The sequence below is a fragment of the Onychomys torridus genome, chromosome 3 (assembly GCF_903995425.1).
Source record: "Onychomys torridus chromosome 3, mOncTor1.1, whole genome shotgun sequence".
NCBI classification, from domain to species: Eukaryota; Metazoa; Chordata; class Mammalia; order Rodentia; family Cricetidae; genus Onychomys; species Onychomys torridus.
In genome coordinates this window covers 106,137,442-106,159,898 of record NC_050445.1, presented here as the reverse complement: position 1 = coordinate 106,159,898, position 22,457 = coordinate 106,137,442, and the positions used below count along the sequence as shown (strand labels likewise).

The 22,457-nt window shown below is 48.7% G+C and overlaps 2 protein-coding genes across 6 annotated transcripts in view; one reads left to right on the top strand and one right to left on the bottom strand.

Annotated features, from left to right (window-relative positions):
• Positions 1 to 17,432, top strand: part of Alox5 (arachidonate 5-lipoxygenase) — a 58,698-nt gene extending 41,266 nt beyond the window's left edge. Inside the window, exons 6-14 of the mRNA XM_036180605.1 lie at positions 2,061 to 2,233; positions 5,033 to 5,179; positions 10,368 to 10,571; positions 11,110 to 11,196; positions 11,826 to 12,004; positions 12,181 to 12,302; positions 12,515 to 12,615; positions 13,153 to 13,323; positions 14,810 to 17,432. Of these exons, the coding sequence (XP_036036498.1) occupies positions 2,061 to 2,233; positions 5,033 to 5,179; positions 10,368 to 10,571; positions 11,110 to 11,196; positions 11,826 to 12,004; positions 12,181 to 12,302; positions 12,515 to 12,615; positions 13,153 to 13,323; positions 14,810 to 14,989 (1,364 nt within the window). The 3' untranslated portion in view covers positions 14,990 to 17,432. The remainder of the gene's footprint in view (positions 1 to 2,060; positions 2,234 to 5,032; positions 5,180 to 10,367; positions 10,572 to 11,109; positions 11,197 to 11,825; positions 12,005 to 12,180; positions 12,303 to 12,514; positions 12,616 to 13,152; positions 13,324 to 14,809) is intronic.
• The window catches only part of Marchf8 (membrane associated ring-CH-type finger 8), a 73,567-nt gene continuing 67,277 nt past the window's right edge, over positions 16,168 to 22,457 (bottom strand). For all 5 annotated transcript variants that reach the window (XM_036180606.1, XM_036180609.1, XM_036180607.1 and 2 more), the window contains 3 exons: positions 21,897 to 22,077; positions 20,035 to 20,182; positions 16,168 to 19,677 (listed from right to left, as the gene is read on the bottom strand). In XM_036180606.1, the coding sequence (XP_036036499.1) occupies positions 19,376 to 19,677; positions 20,035 to 20,182; positions 21,897 to 22,077 (631 nt within the window). In that variant the 3' untranslated portion in view covers positions 16,168 to 19,375. The remainder of the gene's footprint in view (positions 19,678 to 20,034; positions 20,183 to 21,896; positions 22,078 to 22,457) is intronic.

Sequence of the window (22,457 nt, the reverse complement as noted above, 5' to 3'; positions counted from 1 at the left end):
CGGAAGTCTTACAGGGTAGACAGAGACAGCTGGCAGCCTGGACAGTCACCTAATGTTCCTTTGTAAAGTTGGGGCATTTGTCTTCAGCCCACAGGGCTAGAGTCTCTTGGTCACTTTCTTCAGTGTCCTGTAGAATGCCTGGCAGTTTCCTCTGCGAAGCAGGAACCTGAAGGACCATTTTGTCAAGCCAAGTTCAGTGGTCACCTTTCTATGGGTCCTGCACGTCCAGTCAATCAAGCAGTCCAGGCAAGAACAGTTTCTTGCCCAAATGGCTATTTTTGTCAAGAAGAAGATAAACTCCATATAGAGTGTCTTCGATGCCCATCCTCCTCTCTGAAGTAAATTGGTGCTGCCAGGAGCAGACATGTCTCACTGTCCAGAAAGTCTAAATTTTAAAAATATTTTAAATGCCATATTCTGTAGACCTTTGAAGTGTTTGAAGATTACCTGTCTATCTGAAATATCTCTGTGTATACCTAGAAGACTTAACTAACATGGCTATGAGTATGATTATCATAGATGACCAGTTATTAATCTATTTTTAATTATCCATTACAATTTTAAATGAGCTGTATAAACATAATATCTTAAATAAGAGTAGAAATATACACACAGTATAACAAAATTAACTTTAAGTTTGTATCAATAGACTAAAATCTATACCAATGTAAAACGTTTTAAATGAGTTGTTGTTCTTTAGAAGTAAGTTCATTAATCTACCCTTTCATCCTATTATATCTATATCATATGTCCTTTTTTCTTTATCATATTTATAATCAACCCAATTTAAATAAAAATATTGGTTTTTCTCTGCCCCACATCAGAGGGCTCTTCTGATTTGGGACACAAGAATCTTTTAACAATATGTCTGGGTTTGGTGAAGGAGTGAGTCAATTCCATCTCCAAAGCCTGCTTGATAATTTTGGGAATGTGGGCATAGTTTCTCTTACTACTTCCTGCTGGAGGGGGGCGCTGTATCTTATGGGGACACAAAGAAAATTTTAGGATTATGGAGTAGTCCATGAGGGTAAACCTCTGAGCCAGTTGCCTTGAAACCATTCTGGATGTTGGATCATCTGGGCCATGGTGTCATCAGAGACCTTTCAGGTGGTCTTGGCTGACCAAACCTGATGTATCTTAATCTGGAACAAATCCACAGCCTCTGGCTTTCTGTGGAAACAAAAGCAGAGACTTTTCCAAAGCAACATATCCTTATATCCAAATTTTGAAGTCAAGGTACCTTTAAAATCACATATTTGTTTAACTCAACAGCTTTTATGATCAAATCTTTTTCTGCAGTTAAAAATTCCAAAGACAACACAAACCAGGTTCTCTGGGTAATATCCATCTTTATAAGACTGAAACACCACTGTGGCTGCTGGCTCCACCCACCTCAGCTTCCCAACATGGCGGTGGTACAGTTTACTGCCAGCTCTGGGTCTGGAGCCATGTGTATCATCAACTATCAGAAGCAGTTCTATCAAAGCAGTGCATAGCCCAGAAACCTTTTCTTTTTTTTTTTAAACTAGCAAAGGCTAAATCCACAATGCAGCAGAGTAAAGTGCCACGTGTAGATTCCTCATTCCGGCCACACTGCAGGTCAGACACACACGCCAGGAACCCACCATAGTAGCTCAAACCAGCAGGCTGCCGCTAACTTGAGAGAGACAACTAGGAAGCTGTTTTTAGCTCTGTTTTAGAATCTTTTTAGTCAGGTTTTAGGTGGAAACTCTTGCCAATACATTGGGCGCCATAATCACTCAGATGCTTATATTACTTATAAACTGTATGGCTGTGGCAGGCTTCTTGCTATCTACTTCTATCTTAAATTAACCCTTTTCTGTTAGTCTATAAGTTGCCACGTGGCTCGTGGCTTACCAATACCTTACATCTTCCTTGTCCTGGCGGTGGCTGGCAGCGTCTCTCCATCCAGCCTTCCACCTCCCAGATTCTCTTCTCTCTTATCCCACCTATACTTCCTGCCTGGCCACTGGCCAAACAGCACTTTATTTATACAGAGCAATATCCACAGCAGGCATACCCTCCTGTTCTCCCCACAGAGCGAGTCAAGAACCACTGGCAGGAGGATCTCATGTTCGGCTACCAGTTCCTGAATGGCTGCAACCCCGTACTCATCAAGCGCTGCACAGAGTTGCCCCAGAAGCTCCCAGTGACTACAGAGATGGTGGAGTGCAGCCTAGAGCGGCAACTCAGTTTAGAACAAGAAGTACAGGTAGGCTGGCTGGCTAGAGACAGTCTTTCCACAGAAGCCACTTCCTGCTGACCAATGCCTGCTGATCCCCAGACTGCTGCTTTGTCTGTTTGATTGACAGTATGAAATCAGAAGTTTCTTCCCTTTCCTGGCAGCAGCACTCATGAGGGTCTTGGGCACGGTGCAAGCCACAGGCAGTCACAGGAGGGGTTGTAACGACACCATCCTCACAGCTGCAAACCTAGTGCCAGTATTTTCAACACCCATATCAATCATTACAGAGGCACTGCATGGATAATAAATACAACTTTAAAAAAAATAATTACAAGAGGGCCTGTAGTGTGTCAGGCACTTGACAAGTGTATTCTATACATGGTCTTCCAAATGTCACCCACTTTGCTAAAGAGAGGACACTGGTTAAAGAAGTAGGCCTTGTGGAGGGACAGAAGGCAGAGACTATAGAATTTATCCCTTTCTAATTAGAAACATTTGTACGGCCATTGCCTCCCTCACCTCCCCAAGCTGGTCGGTCTCCTGCCTCTCACCTGCAGGCTCAACCCTTCACTCCCAGTTCCAAGGCTAACCTTGTTTTGAGACAGAAAAAATTCAAATTGTATCTGATGGGATCTTTCAGGCATTCCCATGGTAGGATTTTTAGGGTTTTTGTTTGGTTTGGTTTGGTTTCTGCTGAGAGTCCTAACAACAACCCTCAGTATCCTGTCTTCTCTCCCCATTGTAGCCAGCACCACGGAGCCTCCCATCTCCAACTGTCCATGTAGCCTCATTGCCTCTGGTCACCCCATCTAGGTACCCAGCTCACACTGAGACTCCAGACACTTAGCATTCAGCATGACCTCCTGCATACTTGTCTTTGGGAGGTGACTTACCCAAATGAAGTTGGGTTCCAGACCCACACAGGCAGTAATTCCACATTCTGCTGGACCTGCATGGGTCTCAGGATACTACCTAACCATGTGGACAGCCAGCAATAACAAAAACAACTCTTTGCACCCATCCCCATGCACAGAAACCAGCACATCTCAGAACCAAGAGGATCTGAACAGCCATCATTGACCCCAGCCACCCAAAAGTAGGCCCCTGCTTGTTCTCTAAGACAACACCCTCTTACTGGTGAGCCCTTGCCACTTCCAGGGAAGGTGGCTTGTGGATTATCTTCACTTTGAGCTGGCCCCTCAAACACATGATCATGATGTTCTGCTGTGGTTTAGATCACTAGGCAACTATCCAATAATCTAACAGTCTCCACTGACTAAACTCTTACATACATGCTACCTTATCTTTTACACTGTCCCCGAGTAACACACCAGCACAGTTCTCAGGGTCCTCCATAATTCCTGACACCTTTTTTTGACAGCCTCAGTGATGTGTTAAAGTCATAATTCCTATTCCTAAATTGTTTTGTTTTCAGTATTGGGAATTGGACCCAGAGCCTCACATCTTTGAGCAAAGCTCTCTACCACAGAGCTATCTTACCAACCCCCTAAATATTTTTTAATCTTTCTCGGTGATATTTAATTTTGGAACATTTAGAAGAACCCTTGAAGGACCGTGTTTTCCCCCACATCTATGGAGAGTAGCTCCACCCCTTCCGGTCTCTTCCTTTCCAGGAGGACCCTGTCCTGGATGACAGTGTCCAATTTGTTCAGCATTAAACATGATCTACATGAAGTCCTGAATGGTCATCTGGGTGTTTGGCTTCTCTCATCTACCCCCTCTAGCCCTTCAGAGTGGTCTTACAACTTCCTTTATGAGAATCAAGCAGGTTTCAGTTACAATGAACCTAAGTTAGTCATGGCCAGTCTTTCATCTTAGCTTTGAAAATTCCATGTGTAAACCATCTTTGGAGCTAGAAAATTGAAGCCCATAGATTCTGAATTCCACTTATAACCAGAGTTTTAGGACAAAAGCCCAGGTTCCTGAGGCTGAAATAGGCTAGACGAGGCCACCCAACCTAACACGCCAACAAAAGAGATAAGTAATACAGTAAAAAGCAGAGAGAGATGTAATCAATGTGGACACATGGGAGGGAAGAGACAATGCCCCAAATCCATCTTGGGGCACTGACATGAGACAAGATGTGGCTTAATAAGCAGTCCTGACTAAGGTGTGGTCTGTTTGATCATTGGTTTGGTTCTGCAACTAGTCCAGAGAATTCTCCACTATTGATTGAAGGGACAAATCTGGTTTGATGAAGATGATGACTTCTGCTCCAGACACAGTATTGCTATCCTGGTGCAAGTAGATGTGTGTGAGTCCTGGTAGGTGTTAGCTGTTTCTGGAACCCAAGACTGTGACATATTTTAAATTTTTGCAGCAAATATTTTGGTTTCAAATAAACCATGAAGAACCATGAAGGAGGCAGCTTAGAACTTTGGTTCTGTTCAATATGATACATGAATGGATCATTGCAGGAACATCACTATGTTGAGCATAAATGTAAAGTACATTGTTGTATTAAATATATACTACAGGAGAGAATGAGGACTTTTGCCTGTGTCCTTGAAGAGAGAGAAAATAGGTTAGACAGACACTCCTCCAGACAAACATACTGACTCAGAGTCGGCAGACAGGCATCTGACCCAAAGTGAAAAACACAAACCCCGGATTTGGTTACCGTGCACTCTCAAGTGAGGAATAAACACTTCTTAGTTTAGCAGTTTCTAGGTGCTTGTTACACACTAAGTTACAGGGAAGGAGGTGGGGTGTCCTGAAGGCCATCACTCACATCCTCTTCCCAGCCTGGCTCTCGGGTCCATTTCTGCTTAAAGTAGCTTGCATATATTTTTCTGCCTCCTGCAGGAAGGGAACATTTTCATCGTGGACTACGAGCTTCTGGACGGCATTGATGCCAACAAAACTGACCCCTGCACACACCAGTTCCTGGCTGCACCCATCTGCCTGCTTTATAAGAACCTCGCCAACAAGATTGTTCCCATTGCCATCCAGGTAGGTGGGCTTCTCTCCTCCAGCCCTTCTGCAAGACTTGGATCTCAGGAGTGAGGCTGGGGAGGAGCTTCTGGGGCAGCTCCACCCACTCTGCTGAGGGGCACTGACAGCCCTCACCCCAGCTTCCACTGGCTCGGAAGAGAAAAATGAGCTACTGGGACTCAATGATACTGTGAAGCAGGCTGTCTGCACAGCAAGAGGTAGTCAGCGACTTTCCCAGGCACCTCTGAGAAAGTTCCTCCTTGGGCTAAGCACACTGGGGAGGGCTTGTCCTGCAATGGCACGCTGTTCCTCCTACCCACCTCCTGACCAGTGTTCCCTAAGTAAACATGCCCACACATGCCACTTGGTGAGGCTAGGAGTTAAGCTGCAAACAGAAGCCACTGAGCAATGTCAGAGTCCTCACCAGTCCCGGGGCATCATCTTCCATGTAAGTAGATTATTGCAACCCGAAGGATAGTGAAGGGCCGGGAGCAGTCTCATGGGAGGCGGGTGAGCACAGGGTCTCATCTACCTGCCCTGTGAGAGCTGGCTGAAGACAACAAATGAAGCTAGGAAAGGCAAAGCAGGTTGAAATGAAGGTCCCTGGGGGATAGAGCCCCTGCGGGGGATGGGAAGATGAGCATTCAGCACACAGTGCCTGTGACCTGGACAGTGAGTGCAATGGGAATACTATTGGCTGGATGTGTAGGCTTTCCTGCACAGTCCCAAAGCCCTTGCCTGGGAAATCTAAGAAATCCTGAAAACTGCTGTATGTTAAGTACCTACGAGCAGACACTATGCTTGATCTTAGCCATGACACATTTTAAAGTTTCCAGCAAATCTCTTAGTTTTAAATAAACCTCTGAACCACGAAGTTCAGAACTTTTGTTCCATTCAATAAGATACATGAATGGTTCACTACAGAAACATCGCCATGTTGACTATAAATAGCAAATACATTATGCTGTCCCAGACCTGGAGGAGAGACTTACCATATCACGAAGCATGTGCATTGCTGACATCCTGAAGATTCTGGATCGGAAAGCACATGACCATTGGGTTTCACACAGTGCCTGTCTGCATTTGTGGAAATACCATATACTGATTACCATCTCACCCAGCTAAGGAGACTAAGGTACAGGTGCCCATAGTGAGCCACAGAAGTGGGATTCAAGCTGGCTGTCTCAAGCCTGCAGTATAGCTCAGGTTAATAATCCCAGTTCAAGGACAGCCTAGGCCACAGAATGATACCTAGTGTCAAAATTTTAATTAGTTAATCAAAGCAGTTGGCTACAGGTCCCCACCCCTAGTTTCCCAAGCCCCCACCCCTTTGCACTCCAGGGGTCCTCAGCCTCTTCTCAGACAGAGAAAGCTCTGTGAGTGAAAGCTGAAGATGAAGGCACGGAGGGTGTGTGTGTGTGTGAGAAATCACCACGGGAAGGCGACATCAGGAGAGGGATGAGTTACCAGTGAGGGGTTCTGAACTAGCTTGTCTCAGACACATGTTTATTAGAGCCTCCTAGAACCAGGGACCTGGCTTAAATCTCAGCTCTTTCCACTGCCAGCAGGAGGTAGGGCATTGGACAAGGCACGGGACCTAATTAACCCTTTCTCTATGTCTGCCCAGAAGAATGGATGCCGCCCAGTGCAGTGGCGGGCACAGAGGCAGGGTCAGCACGTGAGCAGGGCCCATAGGTGCTGCTGCAGCAGTCTGGATTTCAGGCTGGGCTGAAAAAGGCCCGTGGGTCTCAGTGTTGAGGCTGGCATGGCCGGGACAACTGAAGCAGTGCAGGGAGATCCCCTGCCAAGACTGCGCTGGCTGAATTAGCCTCTCTGAGGATCAACAGAGTAGCATGCTAGAGGCTGGGGATCATGGTGGTGGTTTTGTGTGAGGCTGCAGACAGCGTGAATGGAGGAGAGGGTTGAGGGGCAAAACTGTGTCCAAACCAGGAAGTACTGTAGCACTGTGCACCTTCCAAGAGAACCACATTAGCTCTCAGCTGACTTGGGTCTCTGCAAGTCTATTACCAAAGCAGAAAAGCAAGACATGGAATATGGATGATATCACCTCATGTATGCCAAATGAATGTAGGAATGCAGCACACCACAGACCATATACTTTACATGGGTAGACATTGGTGTGGGCTTAGTGAAACAGGACACAGAGTCACCAGGCTGGGTACAGAACAGATGGGGAACAAGTAACCAAAGTCAGAAGTTCCTCATAATAAGGCTTAGTTTATGAAAATTATACATAAATGCACACCCTTGGGGCTGGGTGTGAAGTGACATTCCCACTGCTTCTTCTACTCTTCTGTAAAGCTGGGAGAGTTTAAAACAATGGTTCTCAACCTGTGGGTCATGACCCCCTTGGGGATCTGACAACCCTTAGGGGTTGCCTAAGACTATGAGAAAACACAGATATTTGTACCATGATTCATAACAGTAGCAAAATTACGGTTATGAAGTAGCAATGAAAATAATTTTATGGCTGGGGGCTCAACACAACATAAGGAACTGTATTAAAGGGTTGCAGCGTTGGGAAGGTTGAGAACCACTGGTTTAAAATAATAAGCATATATTATTTCCTAATCAGAAACAAAGAATGACCTTCCTTCAAAAGCATTCAAAATAATGCAAACATGTTGTCTTGGGCATATTGTAGATGACCTGGAACAAGGACGAGACTGGGCATGGGGATGTGGCAGGCCGTGAGCCCACCAAGGGTGCTCATGTGTGGTGTGGTCAGACAGGGAGGGAAAGGAGCTTCAGTGTGGTGGGGCTACAGCAGGCAGAACAAATCGGGCATCAGGGCTCAGCTCTGGACCTCCAGTGACCTGCAGCGTGCCTGAGTCACTCAGGGCCTCACTTTCTCCCTCTGCAAAGCAGGAAGGGTGAGGAACGCCCACTGGTTAGGCTGTGGTGAGGATTTACTGATAACATATAAAAAACCCTAGTACACAGAGGTCTCTGAAGTCAGTGTCTGAGGATGCCCCAGTAGGATGGATGGACTGTGCATCTGGGATGCAGGATGCAGGGCAGCCATCTGTGGGCCAGACAGCTAAGGAAACGGAGTGAGCCTTGGGAGGTGCAAGGCTCTGAGGACCTTGCTCACTAGCTCACTAGGACTGTTTAGGAATGGTAAGCATGTTGCCCTGGGAGAACATGGGAGCAGAGTTCTCTTACTTAAACCTGACTGCTTTAACTTTATCTTAAACTATCTGGTAAAGGTAGATGACAATCCATTAATGAACAAGAAAAAAAAAATACTGTGAAGGGCGATAATGTCTCCCTGGTCCCTCCTTGTTCATCCCCAAGCACAGGAGACAACTGCTCCCCCTGCTGCCCTGCCTTCTCCCCCAGGGGACAGTGGCTTAGGCCATCGGCCTCTCATGGCTCCTGCGTTCTTAAAACAGTCTGGGCCAAGACTCACTGAAATTCTAAGTGTGTACCAGGATCCAAAGACTTAGAGGAAGGGTAAAAGAATAGCATCCATCAAGTACTAGTTTCAGATTGGCTTCATGTGGAAGTGATAGATGGGCAAAGTATTATTTACTCAGGTTTCGCGTGTTTTCTTTTCTTCAAAAAAACATGGCTGACTAAATATAATTAAGAGATGTGGCTCCCTGGAAATTTGGATTTGTGTTGTTTGCATTTTATTTCTATTGGCCTGTGCTACTTTGGATGGAGAAACAACTCAGGAAGCCACTTGTAACCTCTCTCCTTGTGACAAAATGCCAGATGAAAGCAAATTGGGGGAGAGGTATTTTGGTGTTCTGTCTAAGGAAATACAGTCCATCATGGAGGGCAAGGCCAGGCACCAGGAATAGGAGGCGGTCGGTTCCATTCATGATCAGGAAGTAAACAGACTGGAAGTGGACCGGGGCGGTGGAGCCTCAACGCAGAAGGCTCCAGCTCCTACAGGTTCCAAACCTTCCAGAACAGTACTGCTATCTAGTAACTAAGGGTTCAAACACCCAGGGACATCACATTTAAACCGCAAAACCACCTTCCATATTAGTTAGGGAACACAGCTAGGTCTGCTCCCAGGCCTCTACTGGGAGTCTCAGCTCTGACAGTCCCCCAAGGCCCTTCCTGGCTACTCTTGGCTCTAGAACCTGCTTCTGGTACATTGCTCTCCCCAGGTCCTCTGGAATGCTAGGTCTTCAGAAGTGTCCTTGTCTGACAAGGTGGGGGAGCACTAGCTGTCACCTTCCTGACTCAAAGGGTCTCTCACCTCCAGGTTCTGAAGGTTGGTGAGAGCAATGAATGAGTGGGAGCTGAGAGTGTGGCTCAGTAGGAAAGCGCTTGCCTTGCCTGGCCAAGTTCCTAGGTTTGATGGGCACTACTGCATATGTGCATGAGTATGTACACTCACGCACACGCATGCACGCACCCACCACCACCACCAGCACCAGCACCAGCATCACCACCAGCACCAGCATCACCAGCACCAGCATCACCACCACCACCACCACCACCACCACTACCACCACCACGAGACATGGCTGCTCTCACAAACAATGCTAGAGACCACAACCTGGCTTGGCTTTGGAAACAGAGACATAATGGGCTGCCTTACACAGTGGTGTCAGCAACTAAATCACCAAGAACTTCGGAGTCCTCATTTTCTGGCTTTAAAGAAGAGAGTTTTTAAATAACAGATAACAAACTCTTCACATTTTAGAGAAAAGTCACTTGGCCCAAGCACTGAGTGCAAGCGGAAGGGCAAAGGCAAGCCGGGCCCTTGGGTGCAAGGCTTCCGGGCAGGGCTCCAGCTGCCTGATCTGGAAATGGGGACTCAGCAGCATGAGGTCCCAGCCCAGGCCCAGGAGGAGCTGAGTCTGGGGAACACCAGCATTCAGGGGCGGGGTGGGGGAAGGAGAACAGAGTGGGCTGCTGAGCAGAAGTGGGTGAAGTGGGAGGAAGCCAGGCAGTGGGGACGGCAAAGAAGGAAATCATGGTCCCTTGTAGCAGCCTGCTCCTTTTCTGTACCACTGTCCCCATGTTACAGACAAGGAATCTACAGCTCACAAACAGACTTTAAGATGTGTCACTAGGGCCCGCCACCACTCCCCACATGCTTCTTGTGATTTGAAAGTCACTGTCGAAGTTTGGATTCTTCTGGAATTTCCCTAGGGGCCAGGCCCTCTCACAGCTACAAAGGAGAAATAAAGTGTCGTTTTCTCTTTCTTCAACACACCAGCTCAACCAAGCCCCTGGAGAGAAGAACCCAATTTTTCTTCCTTCGGATGCAAAATATGACTGGCTTTTGGCCAAAATCTGGGTGCGTTCCAGTGACTTCCATGTCCATCAGACGATCACCCACCTTCTGCGTACACATCTGATGTCTGAGGTGTTTGGTATTGCCATGTACCGCCAGCTGCCTGCTGTGCACCCCATTTTCAAGGTACAGCCAGCCATGCCTCCACCTGCAAGGAAGGAACAACAGGGAGAGTAGCTGGCACCCCAAGGGGTGGGGTGGGGTGCGGGAGGCTAGGAGTAGGTTGCAAAGAGGGGTTCTAGGACAGATGCTCCGGGGCCGGGGCCAGAGTCTAACACAGCCTGGCTGGCCAGAAGCAGAGTTTGAAAAGGCAGTTAAGTCACTTTCTTCTTCTCAAATGCCACCAGCACTTGACTGCTGGGTCAACTACAGGCTAAAAATATGGGTGTTCCAGTCTCTTCATGGTAAAATAGGTCAAAACAGGGTTCCTGCCGCAGAGGATGACGGTCAGGATTTGCTCACCGTGAAGCCCTAGGCAAGCACCAGGGCCATTACCACCAAGAATCACAGTGGTGTCCACAGACCTCCTAAAGCTACTAGGCAGGAGGATCTACACACAGACCTTCACTTCCTCTCTGGGGCCACAGTGGCCCTGCCCTGGGGCCGGCCCAGGAGTGAGTGCTGAGTGAGGATCCAGATCTGAGGTCTCTCCTCCTCCCCTCAGCTGCTGGTAGCCCATGTGAGGTTTACCATCGCCATCAACACGAAGGCCCGGGAACAGCTTATCTGCGAGTATGGCCTTTTTGACAAGGTGAGTGCCCTCTCCTCACATGGAGCCTGGAAGAGCTCTGCCTGGTGGCTCCAGCCCTGAGATCTGGAAAGTATGGGTCCACAACCTGCCCCTAACCACAGCCAGCTCTCCTCTTCACGGCTTCTTCCCGTGTTGTCTGTCACCTTCTTATGCCTCCTGTCCCATTCCAGTCTCTGTGAGACTCCTCCATACAACCCACTAACCTCCCACCTCCCAAGACAGCTGTGACTTCTCCCACACTCCCATATCCCTGCCTTCCTGCCTGTGACCTTCAGGGTTGGATGCTGAACCCCTGCGCATCCAGGTCCTTGGTGTACCCAGCTCCTCAAAGCTGAGTGGCTGCCCAGAAAGAAGCTGTGTTCTGCACAAAAGCCTGCTTTCTGCTGCAGCTGTACAGTGCCCAGGGCACTGGATGGGCATCCCCATGCCACCCCCACGGAAGTGGGAGCCTGCCCTACTTATCTCATTGCACCTCACAGGACACTGGCTGGCCCTCTCTGTGCCCAGTCCCACCCCCCCACACACACACCCCCGGACTCCAAGTTTCTCACAGATGAAGCTGGGAAGTCTGGGTATGGACAGATGGGAGGGGGAAGCAACCAAGCTCAGGCTCTCTGCTCTTTCACCAGGCCAATGCCACCGGGGGTGGCGGGCATGTGCAGATGGTGCAGAGGGCTGTCCAGGACCTGACCTATTCCTCCCTGTGCTTTCCGGAGGCCATCAAGGCCCGGGGCATGGACAGCACTGAGGACATCCCCTACTACTTCTATCGAGATGATGGACTGCTGGTGTGGGAGGCCATCCTGTCGTGAGTGTGACCAGGTTCTGTGGGAAAGGGAAACCCTGATGAGAAGTATGGTGAGGCAGGCCTGCTTCTGGTTTGGGTGTCGATGGAGGGGGTGGGGGGGTGGAAGACATTAAGGAGTGACAGGATTGCCAGAGGGACCCACTGGACAACCACTGCTGCTGGCCCTCCTGAGCCAGGTTCACAAGTGAGGTGGTGAACATCTACTACGAGAATGACCAAGTGGTGGAGGAGGACCAGGAGCTGCAGGATTTTGTGAAGGACGTTTACGTGTATGGCATGCGGGGCAGAAAAGCCTCAGGTAGGCCACCACAATTCTCTGCTTCTGCTGCAGACCCCGTGTGTCTCAAAGTTACAGCCCCCCCCAAATGCCTCCCTCAGAGCAGCCGCCCCCTCCCTCTCTGAGTGTCTTGCCCAGGCAGATCTCGGAAAGTATGGGTGGGGGAGCCAGAATAGAGGCTGAGCTAGCTGTCCCTCACAGGGACAGGCTTATGGTCTGTGGTTCCATCTTAGGCTTCCCCAAGTCCATCAAGAGCAGGGAGAAGTTGTCTGAGTACCTGACTGTGGTGATCTTCACAGCCTCGGCCCAGCATGCAGCTGTAAACTTCGGCCAGGTAGGCCTAGCTAGCCCTCTCTAGGGTACGACTGTCTCAGGTACCCCCACAGTCAGAGCCACCCCTCATACCATCGGACTCCCCCACCTCGGGCTCCTGCCCTGCCGGCCCACCCATCTCCGTGCAGTCTCTGAGCTTGGAACCAGCAGTAGCACGAATGGATTCTGTGTGCATACTTGAAGGCACCCACCTGGCTGGGACGGATACAAGCCCTGGAAAGGGGGAGAGGGAGGCCTGAGGAGGGAGAGGCAAGGACATCCCTGAGGGAGCCTGGGGGGCCTGGAAGGAAGGGGGTGCAAGGGAGAGGGATGGAGGTGGTATGGGGAAATGTGGAAGATGTGGCTTGAGGAACCAGGAGAGGAGAGGGCCAAGGAAGGTGAGGTGGGGTCATCATAGAGAAGTGGGTGCTGCCGACAGGGAGGGGTGGAGCCTGCTAAGCTGGTTCCCTGTGAACCAAGAAAAATGTAAGCATGTGGGTCGGAGGTGGGCAGGCACTGGGTTTCTTGGGCACCCACACTGTTGGCGCTGCTCTCACAGTATGACTGGTGTTCCTGGATCCCCAATGCTCCTCCAACTATGCGGGCCCCACCGCCCACGGCCAAGGGTGTGGTGACCATCGAGCAGATCGTGGATACTCTACCAGACCGTGGCCGCTCATGCTGGCATCTAGGCGCAGTGTGGGCACTGAGCCAGTTCCAAGAAAATGAGGTGAGACTAGGCATTGCTGGAGGTGGTGTAGATCACTGCAGTTTCAACCAATTCTCCAGTCCAGGGCTTTGGGGCTCAGGCTCTAGCTGGACACCTACAGCCAAGAATCTTGACCTCTAAGGTGGAGCTGCTAGAGGGGGGCGGGGACCTCACCCCAGGTCCTCAGCATGGGTCTGAGCCCAGGGTGGGCTGGCAGTGGAGGGCACAGGCTCTGCTCCAAGTCATCAGAGAGGGTTGTGTGATACCATCCCCTAACTCACTGGCAGATTTGATAAATCTCTTCCATGTGGTTTCCTGGCTCCCTACAGGGAAAGTCAGTGTCCCTTCCAGGTACTCACAGCTATGCTAAGTGGAGTCTGCAGAGGCAGCCCTGTGCAGTGCTTCAGTGCTGATCCATTGGCTGAGCCCCTTCAGGGGACCCAGGCCGGCTAATGAGCTGCTTCTGTGCTCAGTAGGAGCTGTTGCTAGGAGTCTGACTTACCTTCTGCAAACTAAAGCCCAGATCTCCCACTCCTTTCCAGCCACTGAACACTTTACAAACTCTGGTGTCAGCAAGCAACTAGCATAGCCGTGTGTGTGTGTGTGTGTGTGTGTGTGTGTGTGTGTGTGTGTGTGTGTGTGAGATGCCCCCCCCCCCACCGCACACCTCTGCTTCCTGATGCCCAGGGCCTCGGCCTATCTCAAGCCTTAAAAGGAAGATGGGAAAAACAAAAGACAAGCCAGCAGGACCCTCAAGCCACAGAACTTCCAGAGCTCAGACCTTCCAGGTTCCCCTGTACTTTTCCTTGTCTTAAAAGCCACCTGGCAACAAGGAAGGAACTGCCTTTTAAAATCCAGCCCTAAGTCTTTCATAGGGAAAAGGAGGTGGTGTTTGTATAACCTATTGATGTTTTTACTGACATACCGTATTTGCATATTTATGATAGTGATGTATGTATACATTGATACTGCTCAGTTATATAGCATCTGACCTATCATTTCCTTGTGGAACATTATTAACTATTTATCCTACTGAGCTGTAGAATGTTACTCTACCCTCCTTTGAATTCACTAATTTGACATTTTTCCCCCTCTCTGGTAAATTCTTTGGGATTATGAGGCAAGTCTTTCTTTTTTAGACAAGGTTTCACTATGTAGCCCTGCTGGCCTGGACCTCACAAGATCTGCCTGCCTTTGCCTCCCAAGTGCTGAGATTGAAGGTGTGTGCCACTGTACCTGGTGAGATGGCAGTTTTTAATATCCCAAATGTGGTATCTGCATCTACATCTTTCACTTAACACAATGACCTCCAGGTTTCCATTTTGTATGGCCAAGTAGTACCCACTGTGTGTATATATGTCTCAATCCCAGCAGGTGGCAAAGGTCAAAGGTGATGGGAGTTGAGTAGATACCCCTTCTTCTCCCAAGGGAAGCCTCGTTGGGTGGGACAAGGCGTAGCAGTCTATATGGCACCATCTTAAACTGTCTTTACATGTCTGCCCCTCAGCTGTTTCTGGGCATGTACCCAGAGGAGCACTTCATTGAGAAGCCAGTGAAAGAAGCCATGATCCGATTCCGCAAGAACCTGGAGGCCATCGTCAGTGTGATTGCTGAACGCAATAAGAACAAAAAGCTCCCCTACTACTACCTGTCACCAGACAGGATTCCCAACAGTGTAGCCATCTAAGCCTGGCCTTCCCTGGTCCAGCATCTCTCCAGAAAGGCCAGTGGCTTTACCAGCCAAACCCCAGCTTGCCTGGCAGGCTCTAAGGTGGACCTTCGGGCAGCTGGTGCCTCTTCCTTCCCAGTTAGCAGTGCTGCTCCTGGGCCTGGCTGTTCGAGGATGGGGGATATCACAAAGCTTCAGCACATGCTCCTGCTTCTTCCTGTCTTTGGTGGAAGTATGTACACAGTACAGAGACCCCACCACCACCTGGCGTGGGGCTGTGTAGCTGTGACCCCCAGCCCAGCGCCTCCACCCTAAGTAGCAACCGTGCAGCAGAGTTAGTGACGCCTGTTCTGGTTGGGTCATGGTTACCTTATTCTGTGTATGTTTGGTCCAGTTGCTCGCGCATAGTAGGTGCCTAAAGGAACTTCTTAAAGAGTTTGTTGTACAATCCAGGTGTCATTCCACATGCCATGTTCCAGCCACCCCCAAATTCCCTGTTCTCCTTCGATCACCAATAAAAACCCAAAGTCTACTACCTTCCCCAGCTCCCAAGATCTTTCCCACCTCCACACCAATAGCCCCTTTCTAGTTTTGTGGACTCTACGGGTATTCCATATTAAACACACAAATCTAAAGATTTGAATTCATGCTAAGATCCATATATGACTGAGAACATGTGACATCTGTCTTCCTGTTTCTGGTCACATCACTCAGTATAGTGCGTCCCAGTTCTATCCATTTACCTGCATATTTTGTTTCTTTGTAGATGAACAAAATTCCGTTACACATTTTCAGTATCCATTCACCAGCTAAAGGACCTCTTGGCTATTCCCTAGATTCTGCTATTGCCATCACAAATGAGCAGCCTTCCCTAAAGAAGGGGAGCCCTGGAAGGGCAGGGCAGCCACCTCATCTGTTCCTGTGTCCTGGGCTAGCACAGGCATCCATGTCTGCATCCCCCCTTCTTCCAGCAGGGCATCTGGCTGATGCTTGCCCCTTGAGGCAGGCTTGTTGTGACTAAAGGAAGTAACCCAGACACCAAAGCCAATGCCACCCGGATCTTAGCATCTATTCAAATCCTCTTCTGCTCTTACCTTGGACGCCCCTCTCCCCACGGCCTCACTATTCTTTACTGATGTGTGTGGGCTGGAAAGGGCATCCTTGTTTCCCCACTGGAAAACACTCTCATCACAAACTTCCTTTGTAAAGAAAAGCTTTATTGCTACCTTTAGACACCCCGTGTACAGCACAAACAAATCCCCTGCACTGAGAATTATTCAAGCGGTAATACTGAGAAACAGTGAACATACACAAAAGGATTAAAAAATTAGACATTTAGATTACTAGAAATTGTCTAAGAAAAATTTTAAATGTGAAGTGCTTTTTAGAAACTACACTACACACACCAGTGTAAATTTGGTTTTTATTAACAATCCATTTTAAACATGGCATCTAAATGTGCACCAGTTACACACCTTCATCAATCACTTCCAACACAAAGACAAATGCCCCATCTCCCGATGCTCTGGGCTTTTCCTGGGCTACTGATACAAGCTGTATTATTTCAAACCAGGTTTAATGGGGTGGTATTTCAAATATGCATGTGCATCTAACCACACCCACAAGATTATAGCTCTTTACCCTGCCCATCTGGTCTTTGGCCTCCTGTCATTTAGACACCACCCAAGGCCTTGAACTGTTCCCTCCCCCACTGCCTGAGGTCTGCACATCTGAGTCCAGGTGGAGACACCCACAGGTTTGGAAACTAGGCCTCCATGACTAAAGAATGTGCTAAAGGCAGAAGGGAGAAACAAAGAGACCTGGAGTAAGGAGAGAACTTTACACCATTTCCAGGAAATTCTTACAATAAACTTGGGCATAACCCCACCTCTTTATTTGTGGCAGCTGAAGTCAAAGGTGTGCCAATGGGTCCATGACATATGGGGCAAAGGCCAGGTTAGGGCTGACAGTGACACCCTGAGACTATTTCCTTCTTCTGCATTTGACACACAAGCTTAAGCCCTCCTGGCCCAGGCATCCATCATCCTAGATCTGCTTGGTTCAGCCATATGCCATCTTCCCACTACATCCAGGCTCAAGCTGAGGAGAAATGAAGTAGACAGATAACCCTGCAAAACTATTCAGAAGGCAAGCAGACACAGACTAGGGGAGCCTGGGCAGACCCGGAGCCCTGCCATCCTGCTTCACAGCACATGCCTTGTCGGTCTCCTGGGCTGAGTCACCAACAGGTACAGCTGTGTGCTAGATTAGAGAGCCTGTAGGGAAAATGAGGAAGGGGTAGCTGGGAGGGGAAGGATGAACGACAGAGTAGCCGGAGAAGAGATGGAGTTAGGCCTTCCTGAAATGAAGAGAACAACATGAAAGCCATGGTTCTACGTCACGTTATCTATGTGGGGTACAAGGCCCCTGGGACAGCTGTGCAGGACTACCCCCAATGAGGTACACTCTCCTCTCTACAGAAGCCTCAGAGGCTGGTTGGGACTTCATACTTAAAACAAGCTCCATGTTCATGTGACCACCCACCCACTGTTGGAGCATCTCATCAGGGACAGATGGACAAGATCAGGGACTCAGCTGCAGCAGCTGCCAGACGGTACAGTCAGGGCTTCCTGATGGGCAGTCTGTAGCTTACTGGTGTCCCCAGACTGAGAAGGTGTGTGAGTAATTGCACTTTGGGGCACAGTGAGCACAGGAGGCTTATGTGGTCTGGGAAAGAGAGCACCTAACCTAAGGGGTGGCCTGACTGGATAATGGCTGAAATCCCTGGCGAAACAACTCCACGCACGACTGACCCCCACAACCCTAGAGAGTAGACAAGGTGATAACAGGACAAAACCTGCTCCCACAGCCTCACAGCCTCCACTTGCCCCTGCAAACCAAACACAGGGCTTCTACTAAGAACCACAAAAGATTCATCTTCGGTTTCTTCACTCTCTGAAGAAGAGAGGTAAAGCAGCAAAGCTCAGGACCCCAGACGCTGCCCCTCCCCCCTCAGGAGGCTCTGAAGCCCCTGTTACCAACAGCAGCTCTTGGGAGAGTACACTTCCGAGGTCCCTCTTGTCACATTGTGAGTTGACTATTGCCTGGCACTGTGACAATGGCCTTCAAGAAAAAAAATGTTCAGCAGAATTTTTATTGGGACAAAGGCCATTTAATGGTGGTGATTTGTCTTTGTCTGTCTTGAGAAAAGCAGTGTAGGAGGTAACCCCAAAGACAGAATGGATCACATGTGGAGCTAAGGACCCTAAATAATCTGCCAGGTCTGGTTAAGGCAATGAGTGTGGGCCAGCTCAGTGATGAAGTGGCCCATGACAGTTGACTGCTCATGCCAAGGCTTCATCTCAGAGCCGGCCTGTTGACCTCCCAGCCCTCAGCACAGCAGGAATCAGAGGTGGATCACAGGGGTATCCACAGTGTGTGTCCACTCCATCTGGAGACTTCTGTCAGTCAAAGGAGCATTTCCTAAATACTCAGCCTGATTCAGATCCATTAGATCTCAAACCCTTCCATTTCAATATTGACAAAACAGAAGTGGTATGGGTGGGCTTGTGAGCAAACCGGCTCAAAAACACAGAGTATGTCCTTAGCATCCATGGACTCCCATGGACTCTGTTAAGGAAAACTGTCTCAGATCTGTCTGTCTTGCTTGAAGTCACCAGTCTTTTCTAGACATGGAAAGGACATCCTACTATTCAGAATATATAAGGCAGAAATGGTTTCAAATCTATTTTGATGCAAAGAGATAACGGGGCAATAAAGAGAACACGCCGAAATGTGACACTTTTAAATGTCACAGCCACAGACACAGGAATTCCAAAATAAAAACTTTCATAAAGTGCTGTTTGCTCAGTGAGTCACACCCCAGCAGACACAGGGCCCTGAGGCCTTATGTGCCCCAGAGCAGTGTGGCAACATCAGCTGAGGAGGCAGGGGTTTGTGTGTGCCGGCACTGTTCCTGCTCGCCTCCTAGCTCGTCAGTGAGAAGGGAACCCTTCCACCAGCAGCAGCCTCACTGTACCATGTTCTGTCCTCTGGGGAGCCTCTCACCACCAGACTCCCCCATGCTGCTCTGTCCCCTGCTCTAGCTTTTGACTTCCTTATTCTGCTCAAGGCCAGGGGCTGGAACTCAGCCAGCTCCTCATCGTGGTTACTAGGGTCTCCCTTTCCCAGCCCACAGAGGACCTGGTGGAATGGGGCCCAGTGGCAGTTGCCCCACAGGAATTCTAGGATGTCCACACCAAGGAGGGTTGAGGAAAAGAGAGGCCACTCTACTAGTCGCCTGCCCAGTCTCTGCTATTGAACAACAGAAGGAAGGAACACAGATGGCAGTAAACAAACTCCTTCAGCTCTTTGTGGACAGGGGGGATGACACCCTCCACACCGTCAGACGTTAATAATTTCTGCTCCAGTGTCTTCAGGCTCTGTGCAAGAAGAATGTGTGGTGGAATGACACATTCCATGTCCTTCTTTATTTTCAAGGGTGGGCTCGGTTAGTGCAGACTTTTCAAAAATATTCTTTTTACCTGTTTCTGGACAGTTTTGAACATAGATCACTCTGTTATAAGCCTTGAGTCTTTTCCATAATTGTAGGTACACCTTGCACTGAACATACATAAAAAGAAGTCCTCCAGTGAAGCCAATGGCCACAACTACCAGTTTAGTCCAGAAAGGCCACTCTAGGATTCCTGCAGGGGGAAAAGGGAGAAGACTCAGTTAGCCTATCAGGAGACTCAATGAAGTTTGTAACTAGGACACAGTTTCTGAACTCCACAGCCAGTACGTAGATTGTTACTCATCAAATCCGCCCTCCCCAAAAGCAGGGCTCTCAGTGTGATTTACCCTGCTCTCTCGGGGGTCTCAACTTTCATCTCTTGTGATTGACTTTGAAGACACAGAAATATCCAAAGAGATGCTTAGTGTCTCCTCCTTGGTATTCACCATTTACAGACCCAGGTGTGTTGGTGGCCCAAGAGAAACAGAGCTCTAAACCTCAGAACCTCAGGCCCTGGGACCTGAGCCCATGGCCTGGCCCAGGCACTCACCTGTCACCTGACCCTGCTTGATTTCCTCTGCGGTGCGGTCAATGAGCACATACAAGGACCAGACCACACAGGTGATGGCAATGACATGGAACGTCACTGAGCACATGATCTTCCTGCGCTCACTAGAAGTCATCTGCAACTTCTCCCACTGAAAAAGACAGCGCAGAGAGCATGAGGCTCAGACTTGGAGCAAAGGACCACAATGGAAGTGATTGGTGCTCATGGCTGTGATCGGCTTTCCTTCCCTCCCACTCCCAGGCCAGATCAATTTGCCCAAACACTCGAAACTACTTTAAACCGCTTGGCTTCAACGAGGTAGCAAACACAGCCAACTTTCTGTGCAATGGAGAAGGTAGGATTGAGATGAACAGTGATCTCCCATTAGCTAGTCTCTTATTCCTATAAGCAGACGATGAAGAGCTCAACAAAGGAGCGTGTCAGGTGAGACCCAGCTGCTGTGTGTTAACTGACATGGAGAAATGGAAGAAGATTGATGACCCACAACACACTAGGAATGAGTCACATCTATGTAAGATGAACAGCAGAAGGATCTCACTCTTTGCTCCTCTGCTACTTGGGCAGCAACAGCTTGGAATCGATGCTCAAGAGTTCCTGGTACAAGTGCCATCTGCCTCTGCCTCTGCCTCTGCCAGTGCCATCCCTCTAGGAGCTCATTAACCTACTCCAAAGACATTGGCCTTGTCATTTACTGGTTCCCAAAGCAAAAGACAAGACATAAAAGTAGAGAGAAAGAACAAAGTGTAAACATTCTGCATATCTTCTGCTAATGATGGCCACAGACTATCATGCTAAGCTGAAAACAGAGCTTCATTGATGATCTATACTATCCAAGTGTTATGGGATCATGTGACAGATTCACACAAAGTAGGTCCCAGGAGACTCTGACCAGGCCAAACCTGTTCTTGGGCAGTTTACACCTGCCTTCTCTAATACCCAAGTGCTTTCTGTTGGGGTTTTAGCAATAGCAAGATCCCTGCGTTTCCTAAGTGAAGCACATTCAGCATCTTGATGTCTTCTGTGCCTGGATTCTCTCTTTCCTAAAATGCCCACAGCTCAGCCCTTTCACACTCCTGAAGTGTTCCCACTCACTGCCTCAGTGGATACTTTTCTCCATAGGCGATCTGACCCTATAGAGCCCTTTCACTTTGCCTGCAAATCTTACACCTCTAGAACTTCCCCCAAAGCAAACTATTTACAATGCCCTTCCTCCATAAGACTGATCCATGAAGTCACTTCTTTCTCTGTGTGCTCCACTGCCAAGTAACTTAGCATTTAATCGGCCCCATCAATGTGTGAGTTCCCTGGCAACTGATACAGTAATGCTTTGGGCACAGTAGGACTCTTTTTCTCCTTCCAAATGTGATCTTTTGTGCTGAGCACAGAAAGAGATATATGAAACTGACAAGGATGAACAGGCAGCTGGTGCCAGGAAGGTAGCAGTGACTTGGGCACCTCCTCATCCATGAACCCTTTCATCTGACAAATACTTAACAAAGACCTACACAAACAAATGGACTATGCAAAACTAGGTTGAGTGTTAGGCAGTGCGTCCTAACTGGGAACACAAAACAGTTAGTACATAAGAAGTGAAATGCTGAGCAAGCTGTCACAAGACAGTTGTTGGTCAAAGGAGAGAAGAGGGATGGCTGAACAGTCTCAATGTGCAGGAAAGAGAAGCATTATGAATGAAGGTCAGACCTGATACATCACTACCAGAAACAATGATCTACAACTACACTACTACAAACAATGAACTCCAGTCCCCAGATAGAAAGCTGTGAACACAGGTGGCCAGGGTGTAGAGTCTGAAAGGTTCTCCCCGAGCACCCCTTCTTACGCACTTTCCTCAAGGGTTTCAGCTTGGTCTCCATGATGAACTCGTACTTGCAGAGCTCACAGCAGCGTGTATCTGAACTTTTGATCCACTGCTGCAGGCAAGCCTGATGCACAAAATGGAGGCTTCCTGTACAGTGGCAGGGGGTGATCAGAGGGTTCTCATCATCGCCTTCACAGTGGCAGATCCTATGGTGGAAAACAGACTAGTCAGTGAAATACGGGCCTAGGTCAGGGAAGATGATGCTCTACCAGAAAGCCAATTCCTCCGCAAACTAAAAAAGTTCAGAAATAAACACCATAAAAGTGACTGTCAGCACGGAGACACACAAGCACAAATGAGACCAATCACAATCGGCTGAATGTCAGCTTACCATATCAGCAACATCAGGATGGCATTTGGCAACGGAAAGGGAAGAACAACACAAGAAATGACAAAAGAGGCAGTTTTAGGGAAGACTTCAAACTTTAAAAGGTAAGATTTAGGCAACAATAAAGACACCTTCCAGGACACAAGACATTGGAGGAAGAATAAAACCCAAGTCAGCTCTCACCTCCACAACAGCACA